At 36.0% G+C, this 15,335-nt stretch overlaps 2 protein-coding genes across 2 annotated transcripts; one reads left to right on the top strand and one right to left on the bottom strand.

The window, feature by feature from the left end:
* Positions 1-609: 609 nt before the first annotated feature.
* On the top strand, positions 610-8,077 carry LOC122310568 (serine/threonine-protein kinase PBL34-like). The gene is made up of 6 exons (XM_043124551.1): positions 610-1,346; positions 3,591-3,928; positions 4,068-4,203; positions 6,284-6,420; positions 6,495-6,618; positions 7,281-8,077. The coding sequence occupies exons 1-6, from the start codon at positions 1,148-1,150 to the stop codon at positions 7,793-7,795; spliced, it is 1,449 nt and encodes a 482-aa protein (XP_042980485.1). The 5' UTR covers positions 610-1,147; the 3' UTR covers positions 7,796-8,077.
* Positions 8,078-11,382: 3,305 nt separating this feature from the next.
* On the bottom strand, positions 11,383-15,054 carry LOC122311707. Its single transcript, XM_043126344.1, has 7 exons — positions 14,667-15,054; positions 14,310-14,459; positions 13,843-14,058; positions 13,094-13,215; positions 12,755-12,918; positions 12,131-12,285; positions 11,383-11,815 (listed from the first exon to the last, which is right to left on the bottom strand). Exons 1-7 carry the CDS (start codon positions 14,979-14,981, stop codon positions 11,717-11,719), a joined length of 1,221 nt encoding a protein of 406 aa, XP_042982278.1. The 5' UTR covers positions 14,982-15,054; the 3' UTR covers positions 11,383-11,716.
* Between the last annotated feature and the right edge of the window lie 281 nt (positions 15,055-15,335).

Here is a 15,335-nt window from a genome sequence, read left to right as displayed (position 1 = left end):
AATATTTTATTCAACTTTTAACAAAATATTTAATTTAATTTTATTAAAACTGTATAACAAAACGAGATTTAAAGTTGTGATACAGTACCTTTTGTTCTTTAATCTCATTAGACTTTTTTTTTCTAATCTTAATCTCAATAGACTTATGTTGCTTAAAATATTTTTTTGCTCAAAATTAATCGAAAAAAATATCTGAGCAAATAAATATTTTAAACTACTTAAAAATATATATGTATTTTAAAAATCTCATTTAAAAGGATATTTTGTAAAAGGAAAAAAAAAAAAAATTAAGGGAGGTGAATGCATGGGATGGCACTGAAGACTTGATGAGATCAATCCGACGCGCTGGTTTGCTTTTGTGTCCACCTATAGATGGCAGACACGTCACCAAAAAGGTGGGACCCTTAACTTTCTCTTTTCTCTTATGCCCGAACTGCCCGGATTGTCCACTTCTCTCTCTCTGCCCGAAATGCCCGCCCATTTCTCCAACGCATACCCATTTCCGGGTTGTGTTTCCTACGGGCACTCCGGGCAGCTAAACCCCTCTTTCTCTGGTCATCTTCGATTTTGCTTTTTTTCTGGTCTTCGATTCGATTAAAAAAAATATACAAAAACAAAAGAAAAAGAAAAGACAACAGAGAGAGAGAGAAAGAGAGAGAGAGAGAATCGATAAATTCAGAGTATATATGTATATCTGATATTTTCCAAATTTCCTTTCTTTCTTTTTCAGCTTTAAACTGGTCAGCTTGTAAGAGCCCTCTTTGAGATTTCTGTATCTTTGAGCAGACATTTCTGGGTAACACCGAGATTTGTTTCTTCTCCGTTTTAAAGATAGCACTACCTTTTTCAACCCCAACGTTTGCACAAGCTGATCAGTTTCGGCTTCCAAAGGATATCTTCAAAATTTGATATACTCCATGTGATCTAGCTCTTTTCTAATCTGGGTTTGTATAATCTCTCGGTTTCGAGCAAAGGTTGCGAATATTTTTTCTTGGTACTACGTGGAGATTTTGTTTCAGGGTTTGTTGGTAAAGAAAGGCTTACTAGTGGTGGTGGTGGTTTTGGGGGAGGTGGGTATCGGTCGGTGTTTTGGGATTTGGGGTGTTCTGATGTTATGTGTGGCTTGAGTGTTTAGGGCTAGTGAGAGATGGGATTGGGTAGTGAGAATGGAAAGGTGGAGACTTGGGAGGTGGGCAAATCCAAGGTTGGGAAGAAGAAAAAGAAGGAGGTGGAAGAAACGGGAGAGGAGGAGATTGGGTGTTGGGTTAGGCTGAGGTTCCTTGGGAGCTGCATTTCTTCAAGATCCAAAGTCGATAGCTCAAGCAGTGGGACCACTGCTAATTATGGTAACTTCTATTTTCTTCGAAACTTATTTTGGTTACTATGTTCATCTAGTTCTTTAGTAGTCATATGTTTCCGGTTCACACTTCCACTTATGTTTAGTTTCACTCGGGTATCTTGTTTTTTAGGAATCCTCTATTTTAGCATGTCTCGTGGATTAAGCCAATTAACTAACTGGTGCATTTGCTGATGTAAATATTGTTGTAATTGAGACTAATTTGGCACAGAATATTTTGTTAATTAATTTTCGGATTATAACTAGAAAACACTTCACGACGTGTTGACTGTGTTTGGGGTGCTACTAACATTGCTGCATCAAAATTCAAAACGATGGTCAAGGTCAATCTAACTTTGCTTTTTATGTGACGATATCATAATTTTTTTTCCTCCCTCTCCCTCATTCCTATTTTTGGTTAGGAGTGAGGAGATTACAGTTAAAGAAAGCTTGAGTCTCCAAGAAATATGTTGAAAGCATATCTGGAATGGTTATGGTAGTTTCTGGTCTTGGTGGCAAAGGTCAAATTCTGCTTTGTGTTTGTTTGACGACGTGGTGGGGGAAAAATGGGTAGATTATCTCTTAGCAGAAACTAATGAGAGATGCATTTCATCTGAAGCAGAAAGCAAACCTTAAACCAGAGATGCTCAATCCTGAAAGAAACTCTTAAGAGCTTGTCACTAAAATGTGAGAGCATAGCTCCTAGGCCTCCACACAATTCCCAGGAGAGGGAAGCAAACGTTTTTCATGTCTAGACTGTATAAAGTAATAAGATTCGTGCTCAAGTAGACTTTACTTGAAGCAATTATTGCCAATTTATTTTTTCATAAGTAAAATTTTATAGATAGAACTAGGTAAATGCCCAAGTACACAAGACGTATGCAAGAGGAAACACCTAGTCTGGGAGAGGGGGTAGAGATTCATTGCTAAATTAAGTAGGATAGAAGTCTGGGCTAAGTGATTCTTTGGGTAGTCGTACGTTTTTATTTATTCAAATCACCTTTTGGTTTGTTATCCACAAATCTCTCACTCTCCCTCATCCCTTCTGTCATGTTCAATAGCATCTAAGTTTGTTTCACTGTGGTTCATATTTTTTATTTTGTTCATTAGGATTTTCTTTTGGACACCTTTTTATCTTTTCAAACTCTCTCACATACTAGTGCCTCTTATTATTTGATTGATTTGTCATGCATGTAGTTGTATCACGAAGGTGGGTGCTGGCTCAAAGATTAGTTTTGGCATGGCTTATAGTGTGGAGACAAAGCCCTCAATGAAGCTTTCCTAGAGATGCATCATATTATGCGTGTGCATGAGGTTTCAATGGCTGACGTATTGGTTTATCCAATGTTAGTTTTTCTAAAGTGGCAAGTGATTGGAAAGTTGATGCCTTTACAGAAATTTCCAATCTCTTGTACTCTACTTGATTATGTTGTGGAGGTGTAGACAAGACCTTTGGATCCCATTGTTTATTCTTTCTATTAGGTTCTTATGCCTTATGATAGTATCATTTTCTTGGAAGAGCATATGGCGGACTAAGGCACTAAAAGAGCTGGTATTTTAATTGGACAGACTCCTGAGGGAAGATCCTTACCATGGCTAACCTAAGGAAACACTACATTACTATAACAGATTGGTGCTGTATATGTAGGAAGAGTGGGGAATCTTTAGACCGCCTTTTACTCCATTGCGAGTTTACTAGAGCCTTGTGGAATGATTTATTTGGTAGAGTTGGGTTGGTTTGAGTTATATTGGGAAGGATGGTAGATCTATTTGCAAACAAGAGAGGGTTATATGGCAACACATAAATTGCTGTAGCGTAGAAGATGGTCCCTATCTGTTGAGTGTGGTGTATTTGAGGGGAAAAGAATGATAGAAGCTTTGAGGACCGTGAGAAAACGATGAAAAAATTTAAAACTGATTTGTTCAGTACTTTTTATTCGGGTAGCCACTATAGATGTTAATGGACTAAATTCTCATTATTTTCTTATTACCTTTTCCTATTTCTATTTAGTTGTTTCTCTTGTATACATCCTGTGTACTCGGGCTGTGAGTTTTGTGTTCTTCAATAAAATCTTCGGTTACTCATAATAAAAATTTGCTTTTATCAAGAATTATTATTAATTGTAGACTTTATGTTTGCTTAAGTCTGATTGGCACAATAGTACAATGTAATGAAATGATTGATGCCTGCCTTCCCAGTTTATTCTTTTATGTTAGTTTATACACTTATATATTGGTTCTTTTTCATGGTCAGCTGAAAGCAAATCAACGAATGATACAAGCAGAGACCAACCAGCAGCTCCAATAGTTTCTTCCTCTACCACAAGCAATGCAGAAAGTAATTCATCCACTTCCAAACTTGAAGAGGAGCTTAAAGTTGCTTCTCGTCTGCGGAAATTCTCATTTAATGATCTCAAGTTGGCAACAAGAAATTTTAGACCTGAGAGTCTTCTTGGTGAAGGTGGTTTTGGTTGTGTGTTCAAGGGGTGGATTGAAGAAAATGGAACTGCTCCTGTGAAACCTGGTACTGGGCTTACCGTTGCTGTTAAAACCCTCAACCATGATGGGCTTCAGGGTCATAAAGAATGGCTGGTTTGTAACTTTGCTAATTTCTTTTCCTTGATGAAGTTTAAGCTACAATTTTCTCTTTCCTCTTTTTTTTGCTGGAACTTTTGGATTTCTTATTCAATGTATTTGGCTCTTATTTTGTTTTTTAATTCTTGCATTACAGGCTGAAGTAAATTTTCTTGGTGATCTTATTCATCCTAACCTGGTCAAACTTGTTGGTTATTGCAATGAAGATGACCAAAGGCTGCTAGTGTATGAATTCATGCCTCGAGGGAGCTTGGAAAACCATCTATTTAGAAGTATGTGACTTCCTTTTTTGATGAATAGTATGTTGACTTCCTTTTTGATACTTCATTGTCCTTTTCTCTTCCCTCTTTCATTTTTATATCATTAGTTTTGCATCCTTTAGGAGTTTGAGTCAAGGCTCTTTACATATACTTATGGGTGGGTTTCAAAGCTTTTTTCTTTTTGTTTCTTTGTTTCTTTTCTTTTTGTGTGATTCTATTTATGCAGGATTATGAAATGTTTTGTTCCATTAAAAGGGAGACTGCTTTGTCTACAATAACAAAAATGTGAGCACTAAATTTGTTAATGTTCACATAAAATTCAATCTTTCGTTCCAACAGGGAGTTATATTTATTTCTCAATAGATCGTGAATGTGATATTTTTCTGCTAGATGGAAGGTCATAAGTAGCAAAGCAAAAAAGAGGTAGCAAACAGAACAAAAGAAAAATGTACCTCCAGCTTTTGGTAATATCATTTAGAAGGTAACTCTTTTCTATATAAGTAGCAGCCACTTCTAATGGATATGTAGCACTAACTTCAGGTTGAAACAGACTTATCAAAAAAAAAAACTTCGGGTTGAAACAGAACCCCTAGGGGTTGGCTCAAGTGGTAAAGGCCTTGGTCCTGGTGGTATGCTCTGTCCAGGTTTAAGGTCTGAATCCTCTTAGGGTCAAACAATTCCTGAGGGCCAAAAGACTGGGGGATTTTTCCTTTGAATTACCCGACGTGCACTTGCGGGACCCTCGCTGTGTACCCCCGGGATTAGTTGGGACCCTAATCCCAGACACCCAGTGCCAATAAAAAAAAAAACTTCTGGTTGAAACAGTTCCACGTTGTACTCTTGACCTTAATATCTGCAAGAAAATTTGATGATTCTTTGACCCTTGCTAGAAAAATTTCATGGAAATATTAGTGTGGCACTGAGTTATTCAGACTCTCAATCAGGAAGCTTTGAAATGAGTTTTCTGGTTAGAATAGGAAGCTTCTTCTCTAACATTCTGCAGATGGTAGTGTGGAGATAAAGCTTCCCATGGGGTAGTAATTCTTATGGTTAAATATCTCTATCAACAAGGAACAATCTTGAGACTTTAAGAGAGGAAAACAACTTTGGATAAGCAATTTCAAGAATCTTGGGAATTATATTTGGTTGACTTGAAACAAAAAGAAACAAGGTTGCAAGGAATATAGTGCACTTCAGCATGGTATATATGTCAAATGGATTTTTCACAAGCTATATCTTAATATACTGACTATAGACAAGTTAAGAAAGCGTGGTCTAATTATAATGGACTGGTGCTTCTTGTGTAAACATAACAGTGAATCAGCAGATTACCTTCTCCTTCACTGCGAAGTAGTTAAGGTATTATGGGACGAAATCCTCTCGAGACTTGGTATCACATTGGTTATGCCTAAGAGGGTGATAGATTTATTGTACTGCTGGCAAGGGATTAGGGGTAATCGGCAGATTGTAGCTGTTTGGAAGATGGTACCATTATGTCTAATGTGGTACACATGGAACGAAAGAAACGACCGCTGCTTTGAGAATAGGGAACGCTCTCCGGGTGGCTTTAGGGATTTTTTCTTTCATACATTGTTATCGTGGGCCTCCTCTATTGTATTGAACGGAATGAGTTTTAATGACTTTTATGATACTATCCGTAGCACATAGTTTGTAATTAGGCTCTTTTGTGTATACTTCCTGTGTGCTCGGGCTTTGCCTATTTACGTGGATCAATAAAATCTCGTTTTACCTATAAATATATATATATATATATATATGCTGCTGTATATCTGCATCATGAATTTTTTTCCCAGAAGATATCTGCATCATGCTTACTATTTTTAGTGTTTTGGTATTGTGAGTCTTGTATCTGCTCTATGGAACATGCAGTGCATCAAATAACTGTAATGCTTACTATTTAAGAGCAGTGTTTTGGTATTTTGAGTTATCTGCTCTATGGAACGTGCAGTGTCTTAAATAACTGTAATGCGGCTGAGTTTGGACTTGTCAACAGTTGCTGCTTTGTGATAATACTGTACTTTAGTTTGCATCCTTGTTTGATGTTCTCTTGTATCACTTGTTTTATATGCAGGGTCCTTACCTCTCCCATGGTCCATTAGAATGAAAATTGCACTAGGTGCTGCTAAGGGTCTTGCTTTTCTTCATGAGGAAGCAGAAAGGCCTGTTATATATCGTGATTTTAAAACCTCCAACATCCTTTTAGATGCAGTATGTACCTAAAATTAAGGCAACCTAACAATTTCACCATTGGGATTCATCATTCTAATAACATGCTATTTCAGGACTACAATGCGAAGCTATCTGATTTTGGACTCGCCAAAGATGGTCCTGAGGGAGACAAAACGCATGTTTCTACCCGTGTGATGGGAACCTATGGTTACGCAGCCCCAGAATATGTCATGACAGGTAAGTTTTCATCTGAGCAAATCCCCCACCTTTGAAAAGAAAAGACCCCCCACGCTTTCTTCTCATGCCCTCCCCCTTTACTCTAGATGCATATATAATGCATCATTTGCACTCATGGTGAATTTTTGACAAGTTATTGATCTTCCTGATGAATGAGTTGTATGGCTTATGATCTGCCCTCTGTATACTATGTAGTTCATATTAAGTAACGCAGCTGATCTAATGCTCTTTGCATCTGAGGCTGTGTGAATAGCCTTAAATTTGATTTCCTCAATAATAGACCGTAAGAGATGAAATGTTCGAAAACCAATTTCTTACCGTGTTAATCTCTTGCATGGATAATAATCAAACTCGGCCTTGAATATGTTGCTTCTGGTTGTGTTATCTCTTGGTTTTAGCTATTTTTGGTTGACGCAGAGGCGGTATGCCTCTAGGGCCTTATTAAGTCAGATATAGGGCTCAGGACCATAATGATTGAGAAAAGGTATCTTGAGTTTTGCTTTAAGAAGATAAGATGTTTTTCTGGTCCCTATGGTCCATCATTTTCTCTTTTGTTGTCTGGTGGAAGTCGGACTTCCATTATTTTGTGCGTTATTGTTCTTTATTGGCTGCATGCCAAAATTCTGAGCTGCAGCCAATTCTTACCCGTGTTTCTGTTGTAGGACATCTTACTTCAAGGAGTGATGTGTACAGCTTTGGTGTGGTTTTACTTGAAATGCTGACTGGCAGAAGATCCATGGACAAAAACCGACCAAACGGAGAACATAATCTTGTGGAATGGGCTCGGCCACATCTAGGGGAGAGAAGAAGATTCTACCGGTTGATAGATCCCCGGCTTGAAGGTCACTTCTCAATTAAAGGAGCCCAAAAAGCCACACAACTAGCTGCCCACTGCCTTAGTCGGGATCCAAAAGTCAGACCCCTAATGAGTGAAGTTGTTGAAGCCTTGAAACCTCTTCCAAACCTCAAGGACATGGCAAGCTCATCATATTATTTCCAGACCATGCAAGCTGATCGCATTGGATCCCCAAATACTAGAAATGGCACCCGAACACAGGGAGGATCCTTTTCAAGGAATGGGCAGCAGCAGAGGAGCCTTTCCATGAACGGTTTCCATGCTTCTCCATATCACCATCAGTATCCTCACCAATCGCCAAAACCCAGTGTTAAACCATAGGATTTGCTGTGATAATTTATCTGCTGCTCTCTTCTTCCCCCAACCCCCCGGCATCATTCGTTTCTTTTTTTCCCCCTCTTCTTTCTTGGTATAGATCTGTCTTCTGTTAAAGCATTTGTTCTTAGAGAACTGAAAAGCAACGAAGAAACATGTTTGCTTTATGTTGTGTTTAGAGTGGTGGTGACGTTCCTGTCGGGGAGAATGTGAGGGAGGTGAAGCTTATAGAGGAAAATGTGTATGCCAACCAAATGTATTTCACTATTTCTCCAGTTTGTTTGGAAATATCAAAGTGTATCACCTCCGGTTGGCTTTTCGATTTCAGAAATACTAAACCCACCGGTGGATGTATCACTGCTCTTAGGATTTATAACCCTGAAAGGTAGCCTGTTATCCTGTCTGAGTGCAAACAAACACGGCAGAGAAGAACTCAGAACCGATCGGGTGAGAATTCCCACTTTACACCGGCCAATAAAAGTTTAACATATATGAGGTTTATATGTCTTATGGTGGGTGTTAGTCTACTGAAGCAGCTCTCTTCCTTTATCTATGCTCTACCCCTGCACCAACTTCTCTCTCCTTTTCCTCTTCCCGTTTTCCTTCTCTCTTCTCTACACAGCACCTCTCTTGATTCTCCTCTCCCCTTTTCCCTTTCTCTTCTCTTTCCTGTGCCCTCTGCTCTTTCTCCTCTCCATCGAGTGCTTTGGAACAAACCCATCTCCGATTCGGCACCCACTGGATTTTAGCCATTACCTGTACCTTTTGTTTTTTTGTTTTTAGCCTTTCTTCCATGGTTTCTTCTAGGGTCCCCAAAAATTATCATTTCCTTATGTAAATACAGATTTTTATGTAGTTCTTTACACGTTTATAATTGTAGCAAAATGATTAGGAAGTAATAAAAGTGAAAAGAACCAAAAATATGGGTTTTTGCTTTTCCATTGCTTGTTTCGTGAGTGAGAGCCATCTTTCAATTTGGCACTTTGGATTCCTCCCCACTTTGGACGGTAGACATCAATATAAATTTGAAATGGGTATATCTTGATCTTCTCATAGACTTCACTTTATTGCAGTACTCGTGCTTTACGATTGCAACCTAATGTTTGGTTATTTCGTTTGAGGTATTGTTTATTGTTTCAAATGTTTACGGAACAAAGGTTTAGATTCAATATAGAGGTTTCAACCATAACTTTATCCTCGAAAAGGAAGCAGAATAGGAGGAAGCTGACAGTGATATGAAATGTTGTGGGTGGGGGAAGAGGGAGGGGGTTTCGAATGAGAGATTATTTGCTTGGAGAGAGAGGGGGGGAGTAGGCGATGAGAGTTAGGGCTGAGAATTGGACGGTCCGGATTGGATAAACTGACTGGACTGGACCGAATTGGGTCCGGTCCGGTCCATTTTTCAAGGGACTGAAGGGTTTCGGTCCGGTCCCGGTCTGGGGGTTTTTCACCCCGGATTGGACTGAATAGAAATTCAAAAAAAAAAATATTTTTATATATTATTTATATAATAGTTGTATATAATTAATTATATAATTATATATGGTATAAAAAATATTAATAGTTTAATATAGACTATAGTTATACTTATACTAATATATAGTTACGCTAAATCACTATAACTAATACTTCAACAATAGTTATAGTGACCCATATTAATAGTCTACTATTAATACTAATATACTATTATATAATTTATATAGTTATACTAATCATAATAAGTTAGTAATTAAATCACTAGAAATATAACTATATATATTTAGTATGAATATATTATTATATTATTTAATATATAACTATAATATGTAGTACTAGTATATATTAATATATTATAAGAGTTATAGTATAAATATAATATATAAATTATAATATACTAAATGACCATAACAGTATAACTAATACTAATATATAGTTATACTAATAGTCTACTATTATATAGTTATACTAATCACTATAATTAAAACTAATATATAGTTATACAATATTCTTATATAGTTGTACTAATATTATTAGTCTATTATATAGTCTAAGACTCTCAATTCTAATATAGGCTGTATAGTTATAACTAATACTAATATTTATATTAATACTAATAATGTAGAATATAGTTATACTAACTAACTGATTCAACATAACTAATATTACTAATATAATATAACCAAATTGAATTACTAATAGTCTAATACTAATACAATTAAATAGTTATACTAATTATAAATTCATAATAACTAAATTATTATAAGTCTATAACTATATATATTTAATATCAATGTATTACTATATTCTTTAATGTATAACTATTAACTATAATATATAGTACTAGTATAACTGATCAAAAAAATATATATACTACTAGTATATATATTAATGTATTAACATATTATAAAAGTTATGGTATAAATTATAATATATCATATATTTGTAAATTTATAATAGTATTAGTATAGTTAGCTTAATATGTAATATGTTAGTATTAAATCACTATAACTACATAGAATATTAGAAATAAGAGTATTACTATTATTTAATATAGTATTACATATAGTATTACTATTATTACATTTAGTTATTAGTTATAATATAGTTATTATTACACATAGTTATTAGTTATAGTATTATTACTAAAAGACTAATAGTATTAGCGTATTACTAATATATATATAATAGTATACTATATGTATATATCACAATATAATTACATAAATATTAAACAAAATGTCATTGGATAAAAAAAAAAAAGATTAATAATGGACCGACCGGACCGAATGGGACCGGTCCTGAGGGAGTTCGGTCCGACCCAGGGTGGAAAAATCTTGAACCGAATAGATTCGGTCCGGTCCACAAAACCTCACGGGACCGAACTCACCCCTAACGGGAGTGGGGGAAGAGATCACAGAAAGAAAAAACAATAATCATCTAGAGCGGATGTAAACTCTATTTTGCTGCAACTCCTATTTGGCAGCTCCCCATTGGCAGGTATAAAAGAAGGCTACAACCCGACCATATTCCATAACTATTCTACTGTTCTGTTCTAAATGGAGATATTTTTATAAAATAGTGTTGTAAGAGTCATTATTATATAAAAATGCCCTCCATATAATTATATGCTGAAGTCACATGTGGATTTGTGATGCGAAATGGTCGTGCGAATATGGTGGCTGATGGCCCTTAAACGTGGAACATATCGTTTTGAATCATGACGGAACATGTCATTTGTTGACAGTCACAATCATCAATTAAAAATTAATCATTTTTCTTTTTTTTTTTTTCTAAATTTTTAAAATAAAAATTACTTTCGTTTGGTTTTTTATTTTAAAGAAAACTCAAGAATTTAAAAAGAGAAAATAATAGATAATAAACTTTATTGATAATTTTAAAATTGGGAAGAGTGGAACTTGTTGATGACATTGGTCGAGGGGTCCGGTTGAGTATGAAAGAAAAAGAGAACAAAGATACAGCGTCCTCAGCAGATGGACATTCAACAGTATCTGTATCATCCACAGTTCCCATTGTTCCTGCTCCTTTAGCTTTTCCGCTCATCATGAACTGGGGGAAAAACAGTTGAAAAAAGCAAGAGAAATTACACCTTATCATGCCAAATTATCAAGAAAATGTTTATTTGCAACCTCGTTTATTTGCCACAATACTGAGGTTGCAGCATATGAGTAATAATCTGTTCTGAATCAGACATACTACCAAGCTTTAAGGGAATCTTAAGCATTGTCAAGTTCTGGTTCCCACTATTTTATCCATTACACTTGCCCCCTTTTTTACGTTTGAAGCAATTATGCTACATGCTTCAGCCCTTTTCAATTGTTGCAATTATATGTGTATATTAACATCTCAGACTTGGAGGCCACTTTTATTGGAAACTCCATCCAGATGTTTCAAACCCTTCTTATTGCCCTAAAGACTCGGTTTGGTATCTCATGCAGCTCTCCTAGTCAGCTGCTCCTTGGATGTGCTTTCAAAGATCTTGTCAGCATTTCCAACCTCAAATCCATCTCGCCTGTGGAACTCTTTAACCTATCCAAGTTGATAATACAAGTGTTTGGTACTAGTGCGCCACCAAAAAAAAAAAAAAAAGTGGACGTTCATGTAGAAAGTGATAAAGCAAATGCATGATGATTACTTAGCAGATATGTCAGTATTCATTAGTAAGAGGGTTTTCTGTAGTCAAACATTTGGAGTGAATGTACTTATGAAAAGAAACATTTGGATTGAATATTCAGCACCTACGAAAATAATTGATCATACATTATCAGAATTCTGCCATCAATCTCAGAAAATCAAATTTGAAGCAGGAAGATGATTTTCGAAAAGAAAGCAAGGGTTGGTTACCTCTTTTTCAGGTATATTTTTATATTGAGGCAGTACCAGGCGTTCCGCAAACTCAATGTATGAACAGGGAACTAATTCAGTGATACCATCAGAAAACTGGAAAGAAACCGAATCTGCTACCGTAGAACTTTGCAGCAGAAGACCATCGGGGCTCACTATTAGCAGCAAAGAAAAATAATCAATATTCATCATCTACAACCTTGAAACTTTAAATACGGTTATGTGAAAGCAGTACAATCATAGCTCAATTATATTAACAGAGATTTGCTCTTGACTATGTATGACAAATTTCAAACTTCTACTCACCATTTTTTTTTAAAATTTATTTATTTATTTATTTTTTATGACGGGGAACCACCCCACAGCAAAGTCCTTAGGACTCACACCCATGGAATCTAAACCCCCGGGGAGACTAGCATAGCAACTCACCACCATAGCCTCCCACTTAAATCGCAGTTTGATCCAGGGGGAAACTTCTACTCACATTTGACATCAATCAAATTCCTACATATTTTACAGTTATACCAGCATATTTTTTGTGTAATTTTTTGCTACCTTGTTCTGAAATAAAATAAGGAACTTGAAAAGGAAAAAGGAAATAAGGTTCAAGATTACATGACAAACCTTTCAGAACGCCCCCTTCAGAATTTAACTTGAACCCATTGTCTTCAATAAACCGATTGAGATTTTTTATATTTCTCAAGTGAAATTTGAGCTGATGAGTGGAAATAGTAGCATGGTTCAGTGCATACCCGTTGACAAGGGTCCAAGCAGCATATTCACTTTCCCTAAGTTTCCAGAAACCAAACAGAAGCATTTCAAAATGGAAATTAAGATCCTAAATATTTCAACTATGTTTTAGCACTTTGAAGTAGATGTTGATCTATTTATGTGATAATCCTATCTAACTAGGTCAAATAGTCATTTGTAAAAACAGTGCTGCAAACACAGAGAAAAAAGTACCTTGCCAATTGTTGGAACTCGGAAAACAGAGGTTTTTCCCAAGTTAGAGATCCCAGAGCACTTGCAAGAGCTGCATGCTCATTTCCACAACTGGATATATCAGTGTATTTCCTAATTATTTCCTGAATCCAGAATTAAATGTTAGAACAACAACGTCAACTAATATAAGAACTGTTGCAGCAATTAATATGTGAAGTAAGTAAAAAGAAAAATAGTACGGAATGGATGGTACAACAATGTTTAACACAAATAAAAAATTATTGGAGTTTCAGGTCCATTCTATAGTTCGACGCTGGAAAGCTAAATCTCATATGAAGTGCAGGTAGATCAGTTCTCATCTAAAAAAATAATAAAAATTAAAAAAAGTGTGGTGTGTGGAGGTTGTGTGAATAGTAGGAGGTTTTGTAGCTTTTTTTTTTTTTTATTTTCCATATATTGATCTAAATAGAGATTACGAATTTACGAAATATTAGTGTATTCTTGTATTTAACAAACTAGCTCTTTCGTCATGTTCTCCTAATGGACATCAAGCATCAACATGATTGTGCAACAGTATGACTCAGGAACACCCGGCATGACAATAAATGAGATTGAACAAAAACCAAATCAACACAACTATCATTTGCTTGGAGATCGAGCTTTCAGTCAAAAAAGAAAAACACTATTCCGAGGAATCATTGCCTAATTGCTCGGAGCCAAGGTGCAAAATTGAGATTTTCTCTTTGTCAAGAATGGTTCTTGGGACACACCTGAGTTTGTGTACTCATCTGATCTACAAGAAGCTCCGATATAAAAATTCTTGGCAAAGGCCCATTGGTGCCACTACCACCATCAGGAAGAGGAACACTGGGAGGAGAAAACCACAGCGCTTTCAATTTCTTTGCAGGAAACCTCAACTCGTCCCGTGGCTCATAGCCAAAATCAAGGAAAATTTTAGCCATGGAGTCAATACCATAGCCGTTCACCTAGCATGTTCCAAAAGAAAAGGTACCCTTATATATCATAGCACAAGATACAAACAAAATTAGGCCTATGACTCGAGTTCAGTAATTACTAATTATGTGTGCTTGTGCATGTATTTGCCTGTGTGCACCAGAAGTAAAGTTACTTATTTAAACATAGGTATTTAAAAATGTCAATCACAAAATTTCAGATCAGTGATAGAAAAGCCTTGTAAATGACTGATACAATACGCAAAATTAAAAACCAAGAATACCCCGAATGTTCTAAATGCCAAATGATCATAGCAAATTTGGTTGCTGTCGACAGATTGAACAAGCTCTAATATTTTTTTTGCCGTGGGGTTCCTGTTTAAGTACACCTTTTCCATGCTTGCCAGCACGCTCCTAAAAAATGAATCGGCTCCCTGCGACAAAATTATCGAAGTCGAACTGAAAGAATAAGATGAACATAAAGGAGTAACTATAGGCTATTTAAACAAACAGGCAAAAGGCATCATAAAAAGTAGTAATCTGGCTTCTCGCTTATTGACATGATGCAACAGACAATAGCAAAGCGCACATAAATTCAACCAAAGAGCATAATTAAACAGAGAGAGAAAGCTCGATCCCACCTGAAAGGAAGATTCTTGCGATCCATTGTCCGATTTAGAGGCGGAAACGACGCAGAGACTTCGTGTCTTAATGGAGATTGAATTTCCGCGGAACGAAGAAGATTCATTGAGGGAAATGAAGTTCCGAGATTTGGGTCGGAGATGAAAGGACGGAGAGCTGATAGAGCGGAGGGATGATGGATGGAAAACCGAGGAGTGAGGAGCCGGTTTAATCTTCGATGAGTAGCAGTAGTAGAACATGGTGGAAATTGTCATGGATTTCTCCAAGCGACCCCACAAAATTTTCACTGGTTTTGTAATTGTGGCCACCTTCATGCCTTAGCCGATCTCTTGCTCCTTTCGGTGACACGTCTTTTCTTAGTTTCGTATTCGGAAATGTCGCCAATCTTTCGAAGCTTTCCATAGTTTCGATTATCCAAATTAGGACGCAAGAATTTCTCTGGCGTTAAAACTTTTAAAATTTATTATTATTTTATATATATATATATATTATTTTTAACTTTCTAATTCATATAAAAGATTTTTATAAAATGAATTTATTCAAGAACGTTATTTTTCTCAATTAAAATTACTAAATGATCAATTTGGTTTCTAAAATTCAGATTTTAACTTTTAAAAAAAAATTAAATTATATCATGACAGGCATATAAATAAATAATTTTTTTTTTT

The sequence above is a fragment of the Carya illinoinensis genome, chromosome 5, assembly GCF_018687715.1.
Source record: "Carya illinoinensis cultivar Pawnee chromosome 5, C.illinoinensisPawnee_v1, whole genome shotgun sequence".
Taxonomy (NCBI): Eukaryota; Viridiplantae; Streptophyta; class Magnoliopsida; order Fagales; family Juglandaceae; genus Carya; species Carya illinoinensis.
The sequence above is the reverse complement of the archived record's forward strand: the minus strand, read 5'-3'. Positions and strand labels throughout refer to the sequence as shown.